Source organism: Oreochromis niloticus, linkage group LG1 (assembly GCF_001858045.2).
Source record: "Oreochromis niloticus isolate F11D_XX linkage group LG1, O_niloticus_UMD_NMBU, whole genome shotgun sequence".
Classification (NCBI taxonomy): domain Eukaryota; kingdom Metazoa; phylum Chordata; class Actinopteri; order Cichliformes; family Cichlidae; genus Oreochromis; species Oreochromis niloticus.
Genome location: NC_031965.2, coordinates 32,923,736 through 32,945,485, shown reverse-complemented (window position 1 = coordinate 32,945,485; position 21,750 = coordinate 32,923,736). Strand labels below are relative to the sequence as shown.

The following is a 21,750-nucleotide window of genomic DNA, read 5'->3' as shown; positions in this document are numbered from 1 at the left end:
CAATGTTCATTTTTAACTAATGATGTTTCTCCTTTTTCTTTAGGAACCCTGTTCGCCCAGAAGTCTGGTGGGGCCCCGGGGCCATCTGTGTCTGCTGCTGCTGCTACTGCTGTTTCAGCCTCCCCTGCTGGAACCAGCGCAAGCTTTGGTTTTTCCGCACCTCAGGCCCAGAGCCTCAGCCCAACATCCTCCTCCTCCTCCAAGGGTCCCGGCTCGGCTGAGCCGACCCCCACCGGGTCACCCTAACTCAGGCTGCCCTTTGTACCTTCTCCCCAGGCCTCTGCTCCTGCAGGAGGCCCAGCATGAATATACAATACAATAAGAAACCGAAAAGAAACTGTTGCACAACAAATACCTCATCAACCTGTCTTGGCTGTCCAATCATGAACACAGAGCCTGAAAATTTAATGATGTATCCAAAATAAATTGCTATGCATTTTATTTTGATCTAACACAAACACATGCACACACATACACACACACACGCACACAGGAACACAACACAACACTACAAACACATCATGCACAGACACACATCACATATATACACTTGTTAATCCTAATCGACATGCTAAACACAATCAGCTCAGCCAAAACCCACTGACAGGTGTAGTCACAACTGAACTTGAAAAGTTTTATCTTAGAACATTTTGTTTGTTTGTTGCCATTTTGTTGTCTTTTTTGATTTTGTGTTTTAGAATGAGTTTTTTTTTTTTAGTTTTTCTCCTTTTACATACCTCAAATCAAATAACCTGCAGTGGTGTCTTTACCTCAGGAGCTGTAGTATATTTAACCTGAATCAACTTTATTTTTATATTCTTTTTGACCTAGTTGCAATCAGGGGAAGTTGGGTAACTGTCACCAGTGGAAACCTGTGTACAGAGCACCCCCCTCACAGTGATGGGCCTCCAACTGGGGCTGCTCAGGTGTCTTCAACGTGCTGTGGCGTCAAACTGGTGATGATCTGATGCTGTAGATCAGCACATTAAATACCTCATTTCATCCTTTCAGCTGCCCTCAGTTGAGCTCTTGAGAAGTCCATTAGAAAGGTTGCAAAGCTAAAGTTTAAGTAGTTTCAGCTCCACGTGCGCGCACAAAGTTGGGTTAACAGTAAAAGGCCCGTTAGAGCCTGAGCTTTGTGTTTCACCCAGAGCGGTAATACTGAGGCATTCCTAGCTCCTGCAGACCAGATTTGAGTTTGTTGTTCCCCTATTTTTATTTTTTTTTGTGCATCCTTCCTCCAGCTGCAGCCACAGAGCTGAATGTCGAGTTGGGTGGCATCGTCATCTCTGACCACACATTGGCCTCTCTGCTTTGGGGGGGGGGCGTCTCTCTCAGGAAAAGCAATGTGACAACTGCAAGGAATCACTGTCAGTTTAAAGAGACACAAAAAAAGAGGATTAATACGTGAAGAATGCACAAGCCTACATGACTGTTTCAAAAATACCTCATCAGACTCTCTGAAAAGGAGAGTGACACTACATACCTCAAAAGGCTGTGAAGCCATCGAGACTTGACGCCCCGAATCCTACGTGAACTGAAACTGTTATGGACGTGCTGTCACACTGCTGGTGGTTTTTGGGGACAAAGAAGTGGGACGGGCTTGATATATTTCTCCTGTATTTACTTGTAGAACGCGTTTCATGCTTGCTTCTTCTTTGTTTTTTTTGTTTTTTTCCTTTTTTAGGTTCATCAGGTTGTCTGAGAAGAGTGATATATCTGAGGTGCTTTTTCAGCAGAGAGGAACAGACAAGTTATTTTTTCATTGACATGTTGATTTTCTTTCTTAAAAAAAAACAAACAAAAAAAACAATGGTGTTTCCATAGGGGTAAGAACAGAAAACAACCTTAAGTTTGACTGTGTATGTTGAAATTGCATCTTTTTTCTGACAATGGCAAAATCATGATATGCATTTGAACAATCACGTGACCAGTGTTTCTTTTTTTACACCTCCATCCTCTGGTTATTGCACAGCTACATACCAAAGACTAGCACAGTCAGTCCTTATGGACACTTTGTACAATCCTGCTAACAGGATGCTAATGCATAGCAAGCGGGTCTCTGTTGGACTGCAAAAGGTTTTTCACAATTAGTTAGTGGAAAGTGCATTTAAAACTGTAAAGACTGAAAACCCAATTACATGACTTGTACAGGTGGGCATATTCGACCCTTTTAACAGATTTCATTATTTAAAATGAAGGCCGGATACAGTGGCCTCATCAACAATTGCATTTAAATTGTTTGTTTAACCTGTTTGCGCAGTCCCTCACAGTCAGTGTCGACAGTAGCCTGCATTTTCTTTTATCAATTTACCCCAGGCACAGCTTGATTATGATGAACCTGTTATTGTAGGATGCTTTTCTCCCGTTAAACAATTTTTTAAAAGCATTGAAACCCCACAAAAGAACAACATTTTCTAGCTTTATTTGTGTTGAATTTAAGGCATATTAACTGTTTAGACCTTTTTACGCCTAGTGTGGTCTGAGGTGGGCAGCCTTGTTGCTTTTCTTAGATTGTATTTTTAGCAATTATGTGTCAGGTTTTGCAGTGCAGATCGCAGGTCAGGGTTTAAGAACCTTTGAGAACTGCGCTGTCAGTCTGTCAGTATAGCCTTCGCAACCTTGTATGACACATAACTGTATTTTAGAAAAGGTGAGGAGTATAGATACTGCCTTAAAATTAGTTGCTGGTGAGATGTGGTCCATGCAGGTTTCCCTTTGGCTATAAAAATCCCCCCCCAGATGTTAGACACAAGTTATCCTTCAGTTTGTTGTGTTATCAAGTGAGTTTTGATATTTATTTGTTTTTTCCTTTTCCTGGTGGACCTTGCTTTTAGTAACAATCTTTATTATTTAGGATGCCACTAAAATATTTTCTGTTTTCCAAGTCCAATCTTTCTGTTTCTTGTGCTTATTCTAAGCAATGACTGTTTGATAATGTAGCTTCACTGCCTTTGTACATTGGTGTGTTTGCGTGTGTGTGCAAGCAGGTGCAGTATAGTAATAACATTAAAGGCACTGCAGGTGGCGCCACTGCTGAATTTTTTTAATGCTAAATTAGGAAGTGAAAAATGACTTTTAAGAAATATTTAAGTAGATAAAGGTTTATCCAACATCTTTCGGCTATATACTCGTACAGTTCCGGTTTGTTCAGAGGATGAAGGGTTTTTTTGACTGAGTAGTGGGTCACTTTTCTTCCTCAACACTTTTCTTCCTCAACCCAGCAACCACTCTGGTCACTGTCTTTCAAGGCTCCTGTCACTTGACTCATTGTATGGATAGGTGCACTATGTATAATGTGTTGTGCCTGTATACCTGCATCCATGTGGAGTGTGAGTGAGTGTGTGTGCCCCCCTCCACCTCTTCATACCACATTACCTCAGGGCAGTGAGCTGCGCTCAGTGTTGCATATGATGTTGAAGCTGCATTGAGGGATGAATGCTGATAGAAGCTGTGGTCACTTCGCAGAATGCTATTTTGGATTTGGTGTTTCTTTTCTTTTTGTTGTCAATAACTGCATTACGGCAAGGTCTCGTCACTCAGGAAGCTGTGAAGTTGGAAGTATGCGGAACCTTTTGATTTTGGAGTCAATTCAATTTTAAATTGTTTAAAAACTAACCTGATCTGTGTACAAACAGGTGCATATGCAAGTGGTTATTGAATACCTCATTTATCAATTTTATGTTGTTTTTGGCTTGTACAATGCTCCGTATATTAATTCAACTGTGGGGTTTGTGCATATTTTTGTACTGTTATTATTATTATGGACATGATAATAATGATATTACTGATATTATAGTTTTCTCTTTGATTAAAAGCAAACAAAAAAAAAATAGGACAAAACATGAATGCTTGTAAAAACTGGTTTGTGCTGATTGTATTTATGAGGAGCACTTTTCTAAAGTGGTTTTCACACATTCAGTTTTGTTCATATCAGTTAATATAAAGATATGGTTCTCAGGGCTTTTAACTTGTATGTCATGATAAAGTTTTACTTTATATCCTATGTCCCTGTGTGTTGGTTAGTTGCTTTCTTTCCCCCTTTCTCATCTGAGATCACCATATAGGAGCACACTAACATGCAACCTTATTGTACATTTTTGCCTTGAAGCTTAAATATTGAAACGTATTTTTACAATCCTTCAAATTAATGTCCAGTAAAGCTAACTTTCTCTTCATAAACAGTCCATATTAGGTTCAGTCATTTCAATACTAATACCAAGAAGTACAGTTTTGTGCAAAAGTGTTGAGTCACCCTTTGTTTCTTTGTATTTTGTTTCTAAATGGCTAGAGTGTCTACTTTGTTCTTGTGTTTTTTTCTTAGGTGATCTGCAAGATTTTGAACGACAACAGGTCATGTGGAATCAAGAACATGCAAATGTAAAATTTTGGTTTCAAATTGTAAAACACATTGGAGGCCGTGTCATGGCTTGGGCCTGCATTTCAGCCAGTGGCGGTAGAGATGTCAAAAAATTCAATTATAAATGCAAAACATTGCTGTCAGACATTTCTTCACCATGCAATGTTGAAAGCATCTGACTAGCAGTGGTTTTATTTTTCAGTATGACGATAATCCCAAACACACTACCAACTCAGTAAAAGCAGCCTAGTAAAATCGTGGATTGCCTCAATATTATTCAGGCACTGTGGGATGTTGATATCTTGACAGCAAATGGAATAAAAGTCAGCAGGCCTCCAAAGACGAGCGTTGAATATCCTTCGAGAAGCCTGAAGAACATTTCTGAAGACAACTTAAACAAATTATACGAAGGCTTGGTTAAGAGAATTCAGACTATGTGGAGGAATGAATGTAGTAATATCAACTATAGAATTCTACACACTCTGTTTTGTGTCTTATATATTGTATTTCCATATATGCTTACACATTTAAATAAATAGCTGCACGTGTTGTATTTCCTTTTTTTACTAGCAAAATAGAATGTACTAGCAAAATATGTGAGGTGGCTCAAGGTTTTTGCACAGTACTATGTCTCAAGACTGAAATCTTTGGATTAGCAGTCTGAGTTGTTATTTGGTTTCTCAAGAGACTCTGAAGCCACACCACTTGCAAACCAGCAAGTTCCTGGAACATTGTGTTCAGGAAATAATGTAATACAAGCTGTAAAAATTCTTATCTTTCCATCAGCCCAGTGTGTTTTCACAGACTTAAAAAAACACGCAAAACAAGTTTATTGATTATTAACATGCAAACATGATTTTGTATTTTGAGTTGATGAATGTGGAGCTGTGGGAGCTGAGAAGGTGATGTTGTGAAGTTGGAGCCGCTATGAAGGAGCTCTCATGTTAATATCAGACAGATGCTCAGCCAGATCGTTTCTATTGATGGCCCCTTAAAATCTCTGGTGATGTTCACAGCATGCTGGGGATGATGCTGCACCATCAGATCCACAGTTTGGGGGCAGTCTGCCCTCTCCAGTCTGCATCCTTAGTTCCAGTTGCTACTTGAAGTTCTTAAACTCCTCCTGAGTCAATTTATTCATTTATTATTTTACACCTTATAATATGTGTCATAGACTGATATAAATAGTCAATGGTGCATACATACGGACATGTGAAAAAGTGTTTGCCACTTTCATGGTTCCTTTTTTTTTTTTTTTTTTTTTGCATTTTTGTCACATTTGAGATCCCCATGTCATTACTTGAAATGGCCTAGTCAAAGTCCTCACCTGAAACCGATTGAGATGCTGTGGCATGACCTTAAAAAGGCAATTCACGCTTCAAAACCCTCTAATGTGACTGGATTATAACAAGTCTGCAAAGATGAGTGGCCTAAAATTCTTGACTCATTGCCAGTTATCACAAACGCTTGACTGCAGTTGTTGCTGCTAAGGGTGGCCCAACCAGTTATTAGATTTAGGAAGCAACCACTTTTTCACACAGAGCCATGTAGGTTTAAAATTTCTTTTCCTTCCCCTTAATAATAAACACTTTTTCACACCAGTGTACAGAAACATATGAACATATTTTTGAGGGCTGAAAAGCAGAAAAAAAATGTAATTATTACTAATGCCCAGAACGAAGGAGTGACTCCTATGGTTGCAAAAAAAGTGGTTCTATAGTAATCTTAAACATGTCCACAACTCTGTTGATTTTACTGATTACGGTCCTAATGACTTTGTCTCGGTCTCTAGTTTTAAGCCTTATTAAATATATCATGATGCTCACTGTTACAACATGGTAGGGGAAAACAGAGCACAACACAAATGTGGCGCCCTGCACCTCTGCACCCACAGAAGGACCAGTGTGACCACAAGATTTGCTGTCAAGATAGCTGTTTTATTTGTCTTTTTCACAATGAACAATATTAGCGTGGGCACAGCTAAAACAACAACCAATATATATATATATATATATATATATATATATATATATATATATATATATTTAAAAAAACAAAAACAAAAGACAATGCAACACAAAAACAAAAAACAAATTAACCTAGCACCTGGCAAGGTTGTTGAAAGAAAAAGACTACACCTACCAGGACTGCTTGTAAAAAAAAATATATTTTGAATATGTACAAAATTGCCTGCACTCCTTAACTCAGAAAACACACACACCACGATCAACACATTCACACAGCACCACCTGGCTAGAAATCAGGAAGTAGAGGGAACTGGTCTTTTTTGGTCCTCATTTAAAATTAGCACTTCAGTCTCCAATCAATGTCCAGCTGCTAAATAGAGCTCGGGAAATCTAAAACATGGAACAGAATGAACAGCACCATGTTGTACAAGGTAGAATAATATGGTGTTAAAGCAATATATAACACCATATTATATGACCTGGGTCATAATTTTGTCTTATGTAATGATAATATTTTACAGTCACTTTGTTTATCAAAGTCAGAATGTCATGTTAAGTTTCAAAGTGATGATATTGAAAACACTCAGGCGGAACCTTCAATAACTGGTGTGTAGCATTACAATAGCTACATTCAATTTTTGTATGCAACTTGTGGTATAAAAGTTGATCACTTCTAAACTGTGTGTGTGTGTGTGTGTGTTTTTTTTCCATACAGGTATGTTTTAAGGAAGCTAAATATCACAGTTCCTCTGAGACTGAAACATGGAAATGATTCATGGTGGCAGCTATTCTCTTTTTAAAGTTGTGATTTAGTCTGGTTTTGACGAACTAAACTCGATATAAAAAAAGGAAGGAAGCTGCAGCATAAAAATAGAATTATCCTTATATGGAGATGGAAAAACTATATACAGAATATAAGATTTGCTTATGTATGTTTTTTTAAAAATGTACAGATCAGTTCAAAAGCTCAAAGTTCAAAAGTGAAATTCTGTACTGAATAAATTACGAAAAAATTTGCATGAAAACACACACAACCACGGACACAACCACGGACACAACCATACACTGCATTCACAACCTCCATCTACACACAGCCCCACACATCCATCCACCCAGTGGTCAATTTCATTAAGGTTGGCATGTTTAAAGGTAACAAGGCCGACTGAAGTGCAGGTTTAAAATAAGCAAGATAAAACCACGGATCAAAAAAATAAATGAAAAAAAGATAAAAATAAACAAATGAAATATAATTAACTGCAAATAATGAATTTATGGCCTGCGATTACTAAATTTGGAAAAGCTTGCTTTGTTGGGCCAAATTAGAAATCAGAAAGTGAGTATTTTGGTAATTTTGCAGTACAGCATGAATTCAATAACACACTGTATTCTCTCCTGTACTTTGCTAGGTGTCACAGAACAACAGATCTAATAAAATAAATTTGGCATTTGTACTTTGCACTGTTAGCTCAACTATTTGGCAGTGCAGCAACTTATTTGCAATTTGAAACCTGAGGGCCAAAAAAAAAATGTGTTGATGCAGAAACACCTTCAGCAACAGCTGCTATTGACAAAAAGATGTGTGAATGTTTTTACTGAAACAGTGTCTCAGTCTTCTGAAATCTAAAGCTCATTGCTTGAGGTAGCAGACGTGAAAGGAATTTTTAAAGTGCGAAACATACATTCAGATCAAATTTCACATTACAGGAAACGGATGTAACATTCAGTGCCGTGAAAAAGTATTCACTTCCATATTTCTCACACTTAAATGTTTCAGATCATCAAACAAAATTTAGACAAAAGTTCACTTAAATAGAGCCTGTCTGACAAAGTGAAGCAGGCTAACAGATCTCATAAAGCAACCCGTCATGCCACAATCTAAAGACACAGCTGAGAAACAAAATAGTGGTGGGAAGTGTGATTGTCTGGGGACCTGGATGACTAGCCGTAACAGAACCTCTCTACCAGAGGATCCTGAAGGACAATATAAGGCCATAAATTTGTAACCTGAAGCTCAGGTGGACTTGGGTTATGCAGCAGGAGAATGATCAGAAACACACTAGCAAATTCCTCTCTGATTTGCTCAAGGCCACTCCACAAAATAATGTGTCTGATTTAAAACAATTATGCAAAAAAGAGTGGTCAAAAATGTATCTGCAGTGATGTGATTGCCAATTATTGCAATTACTTGATTTCAGTTCTTGCTGCAAAGGTTGGCACAACCAGTTACTTTTTCACAAAAACCTAAAAAAATCAGGAAGGGGCCAAATATTTTTTCACAGCACATCAATAACACTAAAGATTAGAAATAGAAAGTTTCATATTGCAAAACGTGCATGAATAAAAAATGCTCTAAAACACTGGCAGTCTTTTCAAAACAATGGCTTCTCAGCAATTTGTGAAGAAAGAGTTAAAAGAACGTTTACATTTTCATACAATTCATAAGGTCATTATTTGTTTAAAAAAACTACATATACTGCAGAGAGTATATTGCACTGGAAAAACCAAACAAAACAATGCAAATGGCTTGCATTACCCGCCTGAGCCACAGCTGTTACAGATGTTTACACAGATGTCGGCAGTACAGCTAATTGATGGAAGGAAAGAAACAATAACTGTCACTGAAAAAACATTAATTGTAACCAATTTAAGATTTTAGATTATCACAGATTCAGCCTCTAACTTACATCACTGAGGAACTAAAAGGACAAACTCTTAATCAGAACCATCATTAGACAAACCCAGATCATTGGGCTTGACTTTTGGCCCTCTGCCTTATTCGGCCACTGTTGTTTGTACTGTTGGATCTTCGCGTTGTTCTCCACCTGTAGTTCGTACTGTACCAGGACTTTACTGTAACCCATCTCCTGTGATATACATTTGTAAGTTCCCTTGCACTCACTGTCCATGTTGTCAATCAGATAAAGGCACTGCTCTTTCCCAGAGCTACAGGATGTAGAGTTTTCATCGTGCTGCCAACTGTACTGAGCATGACGGGATGACACTGGGCATTGAAGGAAATACTTTGAGTGATGTGGGATACTGACTCGCTGTGTATAATTTAATGCTGTGGAAACAACAGAAGAGGGACAATTTCAGTTCTGCTTGTTTTTTTGTCTGTTTACTTTTAAACCAGTCTGCTTTCTTATTTCAAATGCAGTGTAGTAAACCTAAATCAAACCGGTTTCCTTCCCTCAGGTGAATGTTCATATAAGGACCAAGGGCAATGTAGCTTTAAAGCAAACAGCAGAGAAAATGCAGTTTTACATTTTAACATTGTCTACATAGCGAATGCATTTGCATTTGACTTTTCCACTGCAGTCAGCCCAACAAATAGAATAGATAGAAAAGATATTACCTAATGGTGTGTAAGCGTTTCAGGTGTTAATTATAGAATATAAAGCATAAGAGAACTTGTCCTTTTAAAGCCTTTCAAGTTAAAAGAGGAAGTTGGTCAGGTATGGGGGTTGGAAGCATTTATAAAGAATAACAGAATAGAAGAACTATATCATATGCATATAAACATAGAAGGATTACTAAGAGATATTATTAATGTAAATTATTTAAATTTTAAAGGGTAAATCCATGTAATGATGAAATCATAAGTTGTGGAATAAAAACTTTTTTTTAGCATCTCCGATAAACATGATCTTAAGATGTAGATAAGATTAAAACTGAAGCACATTTGACCACAGAGCAAACTGGCACCACTGATGAGCATCATTGCAGAAGCGTCTGGCACACAGATGCACAGCTATAAGAAGAAACAAATCTAGTTTTTGTTCCCCTTAACGTGTGACCTATATGGCGAGACAGGAAGCTAAACTATGATGAATAAAGGTTATGCTGTCTGGGGTGCGTTTGAATCCCCCTTGCATATGGAGGAATACAATGTGCTCACTCTCACCTACGAAACTATTCAAATGAGTCTTATTCTCTGGTGGTAACTGGTTTCCCTGGTTGAAGTTCTGTCTTGAATTTGCGGTTTGCATCAATTTGCTGGAAAATTTGTGTGTTACATTACTTGTGTAGGTTTTCTGAAATATGTCACTCAAAAATGTGCTGTGAGTGTATTAATTTATCCTTTTAACACACATTTTGCCATTTGCCGTTGATATTAGTATACAGGCAGAGGTTGTCTTGTTGCTGTTGCTGCTTTTTTGTTGTTTTTGCTTTGCATATGAGGAAACAGCACCATGGGTTACTAACGGAAACCACAGAGGAAGCGAGAGCGGGGTCTTTATACTCTTGCATATGCTCATGCATCTACACAGTATATTTTGCAAAGGCTTTTATAACTTTATAAGAGATCAGTTTCCTACCTATAATTGAATTATGCAGAAGTGTATTGTGCTTTTTTCCATCCACTTATTTTTTATTGTTTTGACTCTGCTAAAGTAGCTTTACACAATTCACACCAATATAAGATAAAAAAAAAATCCTTATTTTTCTTTTATGCTGTCCATTCTGCATTAAAACAATCTGGTGACTGGCATTCCCTCTAATGCCAGTCACCAGACTTTACTGCTCAACTGTAGAGACTCAGCTCTTTGTGAGAGTTTGTCAAGTTAGTTAATAATTAACCACATTTAAAATGGTTTTTTTACATGTATGTTTGATAATTACTGTTATGACACCAGGCATTTCTTTATCAGTCAGTTTTATAATAGAGGAAGAGAAAGACTGAACTGAAGGGCCTCTTCATGATCTGGTATAAGTTAAATAAAGATTATTTTGAATGGCAAACCATTCAAATCTATTCAAGTGAGCCAAAGACTGAAAATAGTAGGAAATTACTGTAATAGGTCTACAGTTTGCCCGTTCATGCAGTCTCCTGGGCTACAATTAGAAAGGCCCTTTTACTCAATCTTAGATTTTTAGACTACTTAATAAAAAATAATACATTTATATTTTATGATAAAGCCAATAGTGTCATTCTTAAATATCAGATAAATATATAAATAGTTAAGGACAGTTACTGATAACACTAACAGGCCTCGCAAACATGTGTTTAGTTTTTGTATTAGGTTTCTGAACTAGCATCACAAAAGATAAGAAAGGGAGAGGATACACCTGGATGATATGTACATCACATATATTTAAATGTTATACCTGTGCAGATTATTAACTGGATTAAAAGGGGCTTTACAGCCAAGAAAGTACCAACTACCAATGTATACAGCACTGTATTGTTTTGTGGTGCATCTAATAGCTCTTGTGTAAGGAATAGAGGAAAATAAACTTCCAAATACCCCCCAAATATTTAAACAATTCCTTCTGTGATTGTTCATAGACTATTGTTTGATCTTTGGGTTTTTCCTCTGCTATGCAGGGTCTTCACCTTAAAGTGTCCCAAGATTAGTTTTGTTGTCAATAGGCATTATGCAGTAAAGTAAAACTGAAATGAATTTAAATACCATTGTGCCCATTACAGATGGAAAGGTCCCCAGTGGCTGCATCATGCCAGCTCCCCCTGAAAAAGATAATGTATAAGTAAATTAGGCTGTATGGAACAATTATGCTTTACAATCGATTTTAAAAATTAAAATGTTACTGGAACCAGTGGAGACGGATCTGTGTATATTGTTTTCTAACTAAAACATCTTTGATTAGAAAAGAATTTTTGGTATTGTGTATGATAGTACAGTACCAACTTCAGTATTTTTCATTCACACAACACTCTTTGACTGTATTGGGATATTGAAGCAAAAGGAAATCTAAACAGATCAAAAGAAAAAAAGTGGAATGATTCAACAACTGTAACATTACAACATATAGTACTGTCCCCACTCATAAATGTGCTGCAAGAGGGCTTCCACATCTACATGGTTTGGAGTTTTTAGGAGTTTTACTGTTACTAATATTCTGAAATTTGTTATCCCTCTTAACTGTCAAGAAAAAGGGATTTCTCTCCATCTGTGGGCAACTTAACCTGATCTCGATGCCATTTCCTCATATGAAGTGAACCTTGACAAAATTTTATCAGAGAAAAAAAATCCTTAGCGGTTAGTAATCTCCCACATAAAAAGAAAAAATCATCTGCATGTATGGAGCTGCAAAAACCCATCTGTACTTTTGCTGTACTTTTGCATGCAGTGTGGTTGTGTTTGTAAGTTTGTTGGTTGAGGTTTGAGTAGCACTAATTTTACCTCACTAGACCCTGTTCTCTTTTCACTATAATGTTTCTTCCCATTTACAGCTAAAGGTGCCTTCCCTTTTAAGAGGTAATTTTCATCTTCAAGTCAAATTTCTGTGGAACAAAACTAGAATCACAAAGTGAGAATGAAAATACCAGTGCATTGATATAGTTCAATATAGTTCCTATAAAAGTATTTACAGAAATTAACAAATTGCCATGTGAGAAGAAACATTCTCTTTAGAATGAAAAAAAGTATCGTGTTATTATCAGACTTATGTTGAAAAACGTAATTTCCTTGATAGTTTGCATAGTATGCTTTTTTAAACCCGCATTTCCTGATAGATAACAGCTGCTGAATGTGAAAAACAAAATCACACATTTTATTACAGCAACGCAGTTTTAGGTGTACGAACCTAGTGCCATTTCTGAATTGCTTTGCTTAATAATAAGATTAACAATAGCATTACTTTCATTGAGCCATGCAAATGATCAGGATAACGTTCATGGATGGGCAGGGCCGTGGACCACAGAATTTTTGGAAGGACTAACATTGCAAAACAGGGAAAAATGTGACATTTTGCATCATATCTTCACAAATACATCTTAATCAAGTTGGAGAAAAAAAGGGGAAATTAGTGCACGCTGTCTTGATGTTCAAGAAAATGTCACGAACTAATATAGATATCCATCTGAATCCAGGTATTCATTCCTTGCAAGGTGTGCAGGGAAATATTCTTGTTTTTTTCAGTCTGAGTCTGCCTGCATGTGCACAGACAAGTCTGGAAAGTCACAACAGACTGGAGGGCCTGCAGGCATCTGGAGGGAATCTTGCAATCACCCACTAATGAAATATGCGTTACTCATACTAAAGTAGACACATGCACATTGTAGACATGGAAACTCTGACATATTCTTAGAGCTCAGGTACTGTTTAGTTGCCAAAATCCTTAATGCATACATGTGACACAATATCCTGTACTCGACTAAAGCAAAATGTCTCGACACATGGCTGCATATAACTGATTTGTGGTTACTGGTCCAATTAAACTGCCTGGAGTTGGCTGTTATATTCTTTGTTGTTGTCTGTGAAGGTTCTCAGTCATCCAGGTCATTGTAGTCTAAGGAGCTTGGAAAGAAAAGCATCTGGACTTCTTTACGTTGCTTGAAGATGTTTCACCTCTCATCCGAGAAGCTTCTTCAGTTCTAGGATCAAATGGTGTAGAGTCCCAGATTTAAACCCTGTGTGAGTATCCCCCCAAGAGGGACAAAAGGACCCCCTAATGATAAAAAAAGAGGCCATTTATGTCCACTGTGAGCGACCATCTTTGAACAGAGGCGGTGGTTTACGACACCAACTGTCTGCCATCTATAATCCAGTTTTGAGATTCCTTCCCAGACGCCTTAACGCCCACTCACATCCTGGGCCATCTGACCTCAGGAAATCATAAGATAGGGTGGGGCTAGGTTTCACAATGAGCTCACCCGAAAACTTGGCTGATTGTGACCTACACCCATTTTCACACCTTGGCTCATGTGATTAGGTAGAGGATCATTAGGGGGTCCTTTTGTCCCTCTTGGGGGGGGAGAACTGAAGAAGCTTCTCGGATGAGAGGTGAAATGTCTTCAAGAAACTTAAAGAAGTCCAGATGCTTTTCTTTCCAAGCTCCTTAGACATTCTCTGTTGTTCTTCTATGTTTCTCTATGCTATCTCTAGTAGTATCTAAGACTATACAATATAAAATGCATTGAGATCACTATCTTTTGTGAACTGGCACTACGTAAATGAAATTTAATGCACATTATCTTGTTTTGGTATATGTGCTCTTTAATCTATGAGTAATATACAACATATACTCATGATTGTCTTGGTTATTTATGTTAATATTTTCTCAGTTGAACAAAAGTGTAATACCTGTTGGCTGATACCTGATCGATACACAGTACACTAGCCTTTCATAAAGCAGTAGAGCTACAGTAGGACAAATTCACAAACAGCTCCAAGTGTCAATATGTGCTGAAATATTGTGACAACATGATTTACCGGACATTGTAATTGCTGAGTGTTGCTTCATCCTGGATTAAGTTTGCAGTGACTCATCTGTCAAGCTTTGTCAGGTGTCACAAGACAACTGGCAAAAAGTAAGCTAATGATGTTGCATAATCATTTACACACTTCAGGGCTTGCTAGCATGACTTTGTAGTATATGAATCAAACCTGTGTATGAATCAAAAAGGTACGCTAATGATGATGCATAATCATTTACACACTTCAGGGCGTGCTAGCATGACTTTGTAGTATCTGAATCAAACCTGTGTATGATTCAAAAGGTACACTAATGAGTGTTTAAATACTACGGAGCATTGTTTGTATAAATATGACCATGTTTTTACATGCTCATATTTGGTATTAGTAATGTTGGTATTAATAAACAGTCCTGATTCTGCTTTCATTGCCTTTTGACTCTTGACCATCAGCAGCAGTAGTAATGGGCAAAGAAACATACCAGCATAGGCAAAGAAAATTAAGGTGACTAAACATGAATATAAAAAATGAACATATTTCATATTTCTGTTTAGGGAAGGAAAAGCATTCAACACAACTGTGAAGCTGACTTGTTGTTCGCTTGGATGACTTACCTCAAATAAGGTAAACATTTTTATTTTACTGTTGGAAACATTTAATGTAATTGTTGGTTGTGAAGAATTATTCTTCATATTTCATAGATATGAGTTCCATAAAGCTCTGAGGTCTTACTTTGTCTCACGTATGCACTTTGTGCCATCCCAGCCACAGTAAGGATCTCTGGATAACATACAGTCCTGGCAGGTTTCTCCATACTGGGAACAGTTTGCTACATCAAGTTGGACCAGTTGACTTCCATTGTTCACATACAGCTTTTTCTGTAATGATGGACAAGTTTTCTTAATGTACTGGGCTTTTTAGTAAAATCCAATGGAAAAAAAGACTGAAATGATTTTAAAGTTATTAATTAGATGATATAGTAGATTCTTTAGGAGGTAAAATTATTTTCCTTTTGTTCACAAAAACCATTTGTTCCATATGAGTAATCTTTGTGGTTTGATTGGGACATTGGTTACACAGTGATCATTGTTACTCACAAAGGTAGACTGAAGGATGATGCTGAGAACGTGTGCTTCTTGTTTGAATGGTTGATACTCAGCAATTACAAAGGTGTGACTTTCATTGTGCAGCACCTTATGAATCCCTCCATTATCTGTGGAAAGACACAATGGGGGTGAGGGGTGAGGGAGGAAATGACTAACAGTTAAAAACTGTCTAAACACTCTAACCTACCTCAGCCATCCCACTCACTCTCTGGTTCTGATATGACACTACATTTTGTCTTCAGAACCTGTATAAACTCATCAAACAAATTTGTTAACCAGTGACTAACTGTGATCTCAGCATCACAATCCACTCTGTATAGTAGCCTGTGGGGGAGTCATTTAACAGTCACATCTGACTCATCACATACTTTAATACTCTTCTGATCATATTTAGAAAAGGCTGCACTGAGGTCAAAGTAAAAACAGCGTGGATTGACTCAACATGTTATTTTAAGGGGAACCGCAGTAAAATGAAAACCAAAAGCCTGTTGATGTCAACAAAAAAAAAGAGGAAGCTTAAATCTGGGAGTTTTTATATTACATTCAAATTGTGCCACACCTGTTCTTCTACTAAAAAAGTCAGCTTTGTGTGAAGACCTCAGCAGGTGTGATCATACAGGAAACTTTCGGTTTCTGGTTTTGGGGGTCACACCACCCACCTACATTTGCCCTTTACTAAATAATTCCTCTTCATTACAACCCAGTCCCACTCAGTCTGTTCCGATGTGTGTCTTATTTTTCTGGACATATATCAGTAATGACTACTTTAATATTATGTTCTGTTTCCACTCACCTTCCAGTGTAGACAAACACACAGAACATTCTTCTTAACACTTAGTATTTTATCATTTAGATTTTTTTTTTACTCACTTAAAGATAGGAAGATGACGTTCTGATTTCTGCTTCTGTTGTTTGGTTTACTGTCAACTTGGATGTGGGTATACTTGTGATGATTAAAGAGAAGAACGCCAGAGTTGCCCACAGGATGAACCAACTGCTCAATCTCTGAAGTATTGCCAATCTTCTTCAGGGTGTCCACTTGAAGCTTGGAGCTATCATCAACACACTGAAGAAAAAAACGTGCTCAATTTAACAGAGCTTCATACCAGGTGTGGCCCCATTTACCCACTGAAGATGTCAAACCTTTTGTTCTCTTGCTGCATATGAGTACTTTACTTTGACAATGCTGGCAGATTAGCCATTTAAAATTCAAAAGCTGTTATAGGATCAGTGAATTATGAGAAAATCATGTCTCTAATTTCCAAGTTACTTGTTTCAAACAAGCTTAATACACTTGATTTATTTGGCATTTTAATGAGGCCTGTGTTTACCAAAAGATATAGCTATAGCTATATGGCACTGTTTGTTACACTTTTCTCTTCAGAACAGTTTAAATGTCTCATATGTCTCATACCATCCTTGGTCTGTCCATTTGGTCTTTTGTGTAGCCTTTGAAAGGAGAGTTTTGGAAGATGTTATTGATGGCTTCAATCGTGTAGACACAGACAGCACTCATCCCCCTGCAGGGAGAGACATAGTCAGCAGGTTTGTCTGACACATTTAAAGGAAAATGGCTGAACTAAGTGTGGAAAAAAAAACATACAGACTGACAAAAAAGAAAAATGAACAGAACGTGGCTTAAAACTACAGAGGACATAAAGTGTCACCTGACCAAATAAATCTAAGTTAAATCATAAAAGCACTATGAAGACAGCCATTTTTTTAAATTCCAATTTTCCCAATTTCCTGTGATTTACTTCTGTGTAAAAATTCCAAATCAAGCAGCCAAGTCATTCTGGTTTAAACCTTTGGTTACTGTGACTTTATTCATGTGATGTTAAACCAGTCATGATCATACTTTGAAAAACAGCACATGACTCAGTTACACAAACACTGAGTCATAAAAACAGACAATAACTGTATTATAACTATTATTTAATGTTAAATCAAATGTAATAATGTGAATAATATTACCATAATAATGACATATAGTAACTATGATACAGTAGAAGCATCAAAATCAATGATAATAGTCCTACCATTCATTTCTAAAGAGTGCATAGATCTTTGTATCCTGCCATCGGTCTGCATCCACAGTGGAAACATCAACCAGCTCAGAGAAATGCTGTTTTCTCTCAGGGTCTCCACAGAAGAGCCTGGCATTCATCTGGGATGTCCAGGTAAACTGCAAGTTGTTCTTAGGACCACCAACATCTGTCTAGAAGCAATGGACAGTCAATCTATCATTATGTATTTATTTTTATTTAATTTTTTAATGTTGGTGGCACTTAATACAAATTTTCTAACTATTTTGGTCTTACCATGCAAACCTGGGTCACAAAGGGGAGCCACATTTCACTGAACGGTCCAGTGTCTTTGCTTTTCTCCCTATAGAAGCCATAAACTCTGCTCTGCAAGGGATCATCTTTGCGTTTGCTGAGCACCAATCCTACATAGTGCTGCTCTAAACATTGAAAGAAAAATATTTATTTGAATCCAAACATTTATAGTGATGTGATTTCACTAAATAAGGTCTCTCTGGCTCTAACTTTATGAAAATACCTTTATGGTGGTTCTTTGGCCGCACTCTTGCTTTACCAAATTTGTGAATGCCAACAGATTCATCATATCCAGAGCGTGTTAGGTAGAGATCTGTACTTGTTTCAGATTCTGGAACAAACAGTGGCAAATTGAGTTTTTATAGTGATGTACAAACAGGGAGAAACTAGCTCAATATCACAGTAATAGGGAGAAGAAACAACCTTTAAAAGGGACTGATTTAAATAAAAGATGTTAGTAGTTTTGACAGAAGTACAGACTTTCTGTAAACACGCAAGAAGGATTAAAATTACAGAATCATAGAAAAAAGGTGAATGAGGAAGCAGGGATTCATCAGCAGATTTATTAAAAAGCATCTTGTGTGTAAAAAAACTCACCTGCAAGGGCCGACAGGTCACCCTCCTTTATGTTAAATGTCCTTATATCTTTTATTAAACTCTCCTTGCATATCGGTGGCTGCTCTGTCAAATTCTATTAAAAAGAAAGAACAGTTTATCTTAATGTATCCCAACTAATGTACATCACAGATGGCAAACATGTATAGCCAACATCCTGTATCTAACAGATAGTTCAAAAAATAATAAAGCAAAAACAAATATGGCTAAACAGGAAGTGCTGTGATGTATTTGCTTTGTTTGCGGAAGAGGGCTGTTTCAATTAAACTAAAGTAGAAGTAGCTTATCAACCCTGAGCAGAAACAACACAACTACCAGTTCCCAGTATTATATCAGTTCTCTGTCACAGTAGTCTGTCCTACCGAGTTACAGCAAACTGTTTCATCATCAGTGGCTCCACACACAAACAACTGGTTAGCATCTTCCATCAGGTGGGCCAAAGTGATGTTATAGCTGCAATCCTAAATAACAAGATGAAAATTGTTTGTTAGATTTCTTGAGTGTTCAAACAATAAAATTTAACAAACTACTTAATTTTGTTCTGTTTATCCGTTCACTGCTTACACTGTTGCAATTCTCCAACCGCATCGATTTATGACTCTGTGGAAATACATAATACAGGACTATTACTTTCCCATGATATTAGTATGAAGATCCATTTATTTCAGAGCCTTCAATACAGTAATTTAGTGTGATTATACAGCTATGTTCTACCTTGTTCTGGTTTTGAATGTTGTAGGTATTTAGGTATGTTTTTCCAACAGCTAAGACAGTGTCCGGCTGCTCTTCTAGAAGAATCTGCACAGGTGGATCACGAGGAAGATTTAACCGATTCATTGCAGCTTCTAGAATTAAGAATAAAAAACAAATAAACATATATTAAAGGATAAACACAGCCAATGATGTAAAATCGCCAAGCACAGCACAAGGACAAAATGTTACTGTGCACATGTTTATACAGTACACATGCACTGTTTGTCCTGCCTGGAGCATCTCTCAGTATCTATAGCATAGCATCTGCAGCTGTTCAAAAACAGCCAGACATTCCTCAAGTTTGACTCAGAAGAGCCTAAAACATCTGTGTAAAGAATCTCTTTACATGTAAACATAGCATTCCCAGTGTTATTTGCAAGTATAGAAGAAAAAACTAAAGAAAAGGGGGCTTAAAACTGAACAGTGTGAGACTTTTTCTGAGAAAACCAGGAAACTTCATCCACAGCCACAAAACCTTCATCAAAACCATCCACAGCCACGTGTAGACCCTTTTTTAGGGGTGCACAACCACTCCCTAAATTTCATCATAGCGTCCCCAAAGATAACTATAGCAATGGTAGTAATAATAATGCAGTTTTAGTATTATATTCTGACATTGTATTCTAATGTTATGTAAACAGTGTGCCTTATCATTAATAAATAAGACTTTTGTTGCAACGGCTGGAGAGACGAACATGAAGCTATTTCATGACAAGTGTCAGTGTTGGAGATTTAAAACACACTTTACCTGAAACATACCAAAGGTGCAAACTATTCTCATAATGCGGAGACATTGCTGGGGGGCGCTGTCATCAAGTGTTTGTTTATGTAGCCCCCCCAAAATGTAGAAATATAAATTTATGTACATTTGTTTCCATATAGCGTCAGAGATTATTAGGCAATGATGATCTTCTGAGCCACATGTATGGTGGAAACACACTTTAACGGGATTGAACAATATCCACTGTACGTTTGAAAGAAATACGTCGTGTTTTTGTCCTGAATCACAATGATTCATATTGATTATAGTCATAGACTATAGACTTTAATAGACGTAAAGTATTCAAGGGAGTCACTTAAGATGATGAAGAAGATTTTCCCGATTTTTGGCTTTACGACTCATGTTTACACTGTTTATTATCTCAGTTAAAAAAAAGAAAAAAACATTTCCTACCTTTCTCTGTGAATATCATCCTCGGAGAACGATCGTTTCCCACAGCCAGACAACAGATGTGTAAAAAAAATAGACATGCCACTAATGAGAACCTCATTTTCCTGATCTTCGGGCACAATATTATAAAATAGATCCAATAGTTCAAAAAATTATTTTCCTAATTACTTGTTCTTGATCTCGATAGAAAATAGCTTTGAAAGAGAAGTGTGTTCAGGACTAGAGGAACTACACGGCTGCACCGCCCATGTATGAGAAATCTACGTAATATTTTTGTTATAGGCTATCAAGACTACGGCTACATTTTATGATCTGCAGGGTCACAGTGCTCATGGCGTTTCATGAGGGCGCAAAGTCACAACAAGTCGTACCTTTTTCTAAGCACGTAAACAGGGAAGAGCAGAAAGTGTGATCATCAAAAAAATAAATAAATAAATAAACAAAGGAGGAAATGTTCGAAGAGTCCACCTTTCTCCTTTGGATAGTCCAGCTCTTCCTAGACGCTGAAGTTAAGTAAAAAGCACTTGTGCTCTTGCAAGTCTCCTTTCTCCTCTTTCCTCCTGGAAATTAAGGAATTAGGAATTGAGAAACTCTTTATTGTGATGTACTGAGATTAATTTCTGCGTCACAGTTAGTATGAATGAGTAAAGTAAACACACCGTATCCGTATTTGCTTTTCCAGTTTGGGACTTGTGTCAAGCCAGACACCAGGTTTTTTTTTGGAAGGAGCGATATGGAACGAAGCACGGCTGGGTCCTGTACCTGGATGGATGCGGTCAAAAAGACAACGATGTTAGTTTTTTACTCTTTATTTGTATGTCAAGAGTGAATGTGATGTTTCTAAGAGTGAGCTTCGAACTTAAAATAAATACTCAGGTTGCAAAACGTGAAAATACTAAAGTCTGGGAGTGCACATGTGATGACTGATAAAACATTAAAGGGAAATCTTAACAAAAAGATGCATGAATGTGACAGGTGAGACCTGGGTCTGGGAACCGCCCCTGGTAGGCGGGGCTGGGTTTTTCCTTTTATGAGCACAGGTGCAGGTAGCCTATCTCTTGTGTGAACCTGGAGCTGTGCGAGTGCATGGTGTAATCTGTGCTATTTGGCATTTTTTTTACTTTTCTATGATAGCTTGATGTGGGTCCCATAGCCTTCTATTGGAGTGGTAGGTCACAAAAAATGTTCCACTTAAGTTTTGGTAGTTTGGTAGAGGGTTAAAGTTATTTGTACCCCTGTAGGAAGAAAACTTGTAGTGGACACCGCCACCTCTTAGTGAA

The 21,750-nt window shown here is 37.4% G+C and overlaps 2 protein-coding genes across 4 annotated transcripts in view; one reads left to right on the top strand and one right to left on the bottom strand.

The window, feature by feature from the left end:
• The window catches only part of LOC100695615 (AT-rich interactive domain-containing protein 3B), a 57,939-nt gene extending 54,321 nt beyond the window's left edge, over window positions 1-3,618 (top strand). For all 3 annotated transcript variants that reach the window (XM_003437685.5, XM_005447685.4, XM_019360701.2), the window contains exon 9: window positions 44-3,618. In XM_003437685.5, the coding sequence (XP_003437733.2) occupies window positions 44-246 (203 nt within the window). In that variant the 3' untranslated portion in view covers window positions 247-3,618. The remainder of the gene's footprint in view (window positions 1-43) is intronic.
• A 3,372-nt stretch (window positions 3,619-6,990) lies between these two features.
• On the bottom strand, window positions 6,991-20,916 carry LOC102076948 (semaphorin-7A). The gene is made up of 14 exons (XM_013274959.3): window positions 20,474-20,916; window positions 19,261-19,391; window positions 19,111-19,146; window positions 18,909-19,007; window positions 18,529-18,622; window positions 18,155-18,262; window positions 17,914-18,056; window positions 17,632-17,810; window positions 17,007-17,112; window positions 16,463-16,658; window positions 15,584-15,699; window positions 15,219-15,364; window positions 11,742-11,797; window positions 6,991-9,391 (listed from the first exon to the last, which is right to left on the bottom strand). Exons 1-14 carry the CDS (start codon window positions 20,568-20,570, stop codon window positions 9,024-9,026), a joined length of 1,875 nt encoding a protein of 624 aa, XP_013130413.2. The 5' UTR covers window positions 20,571-20,916; the 3' UTR covers window positions 6,991-9,023.
• Between the last annotated feature and the right edge of the window lie 834 nt (window positions 20,917-21,750).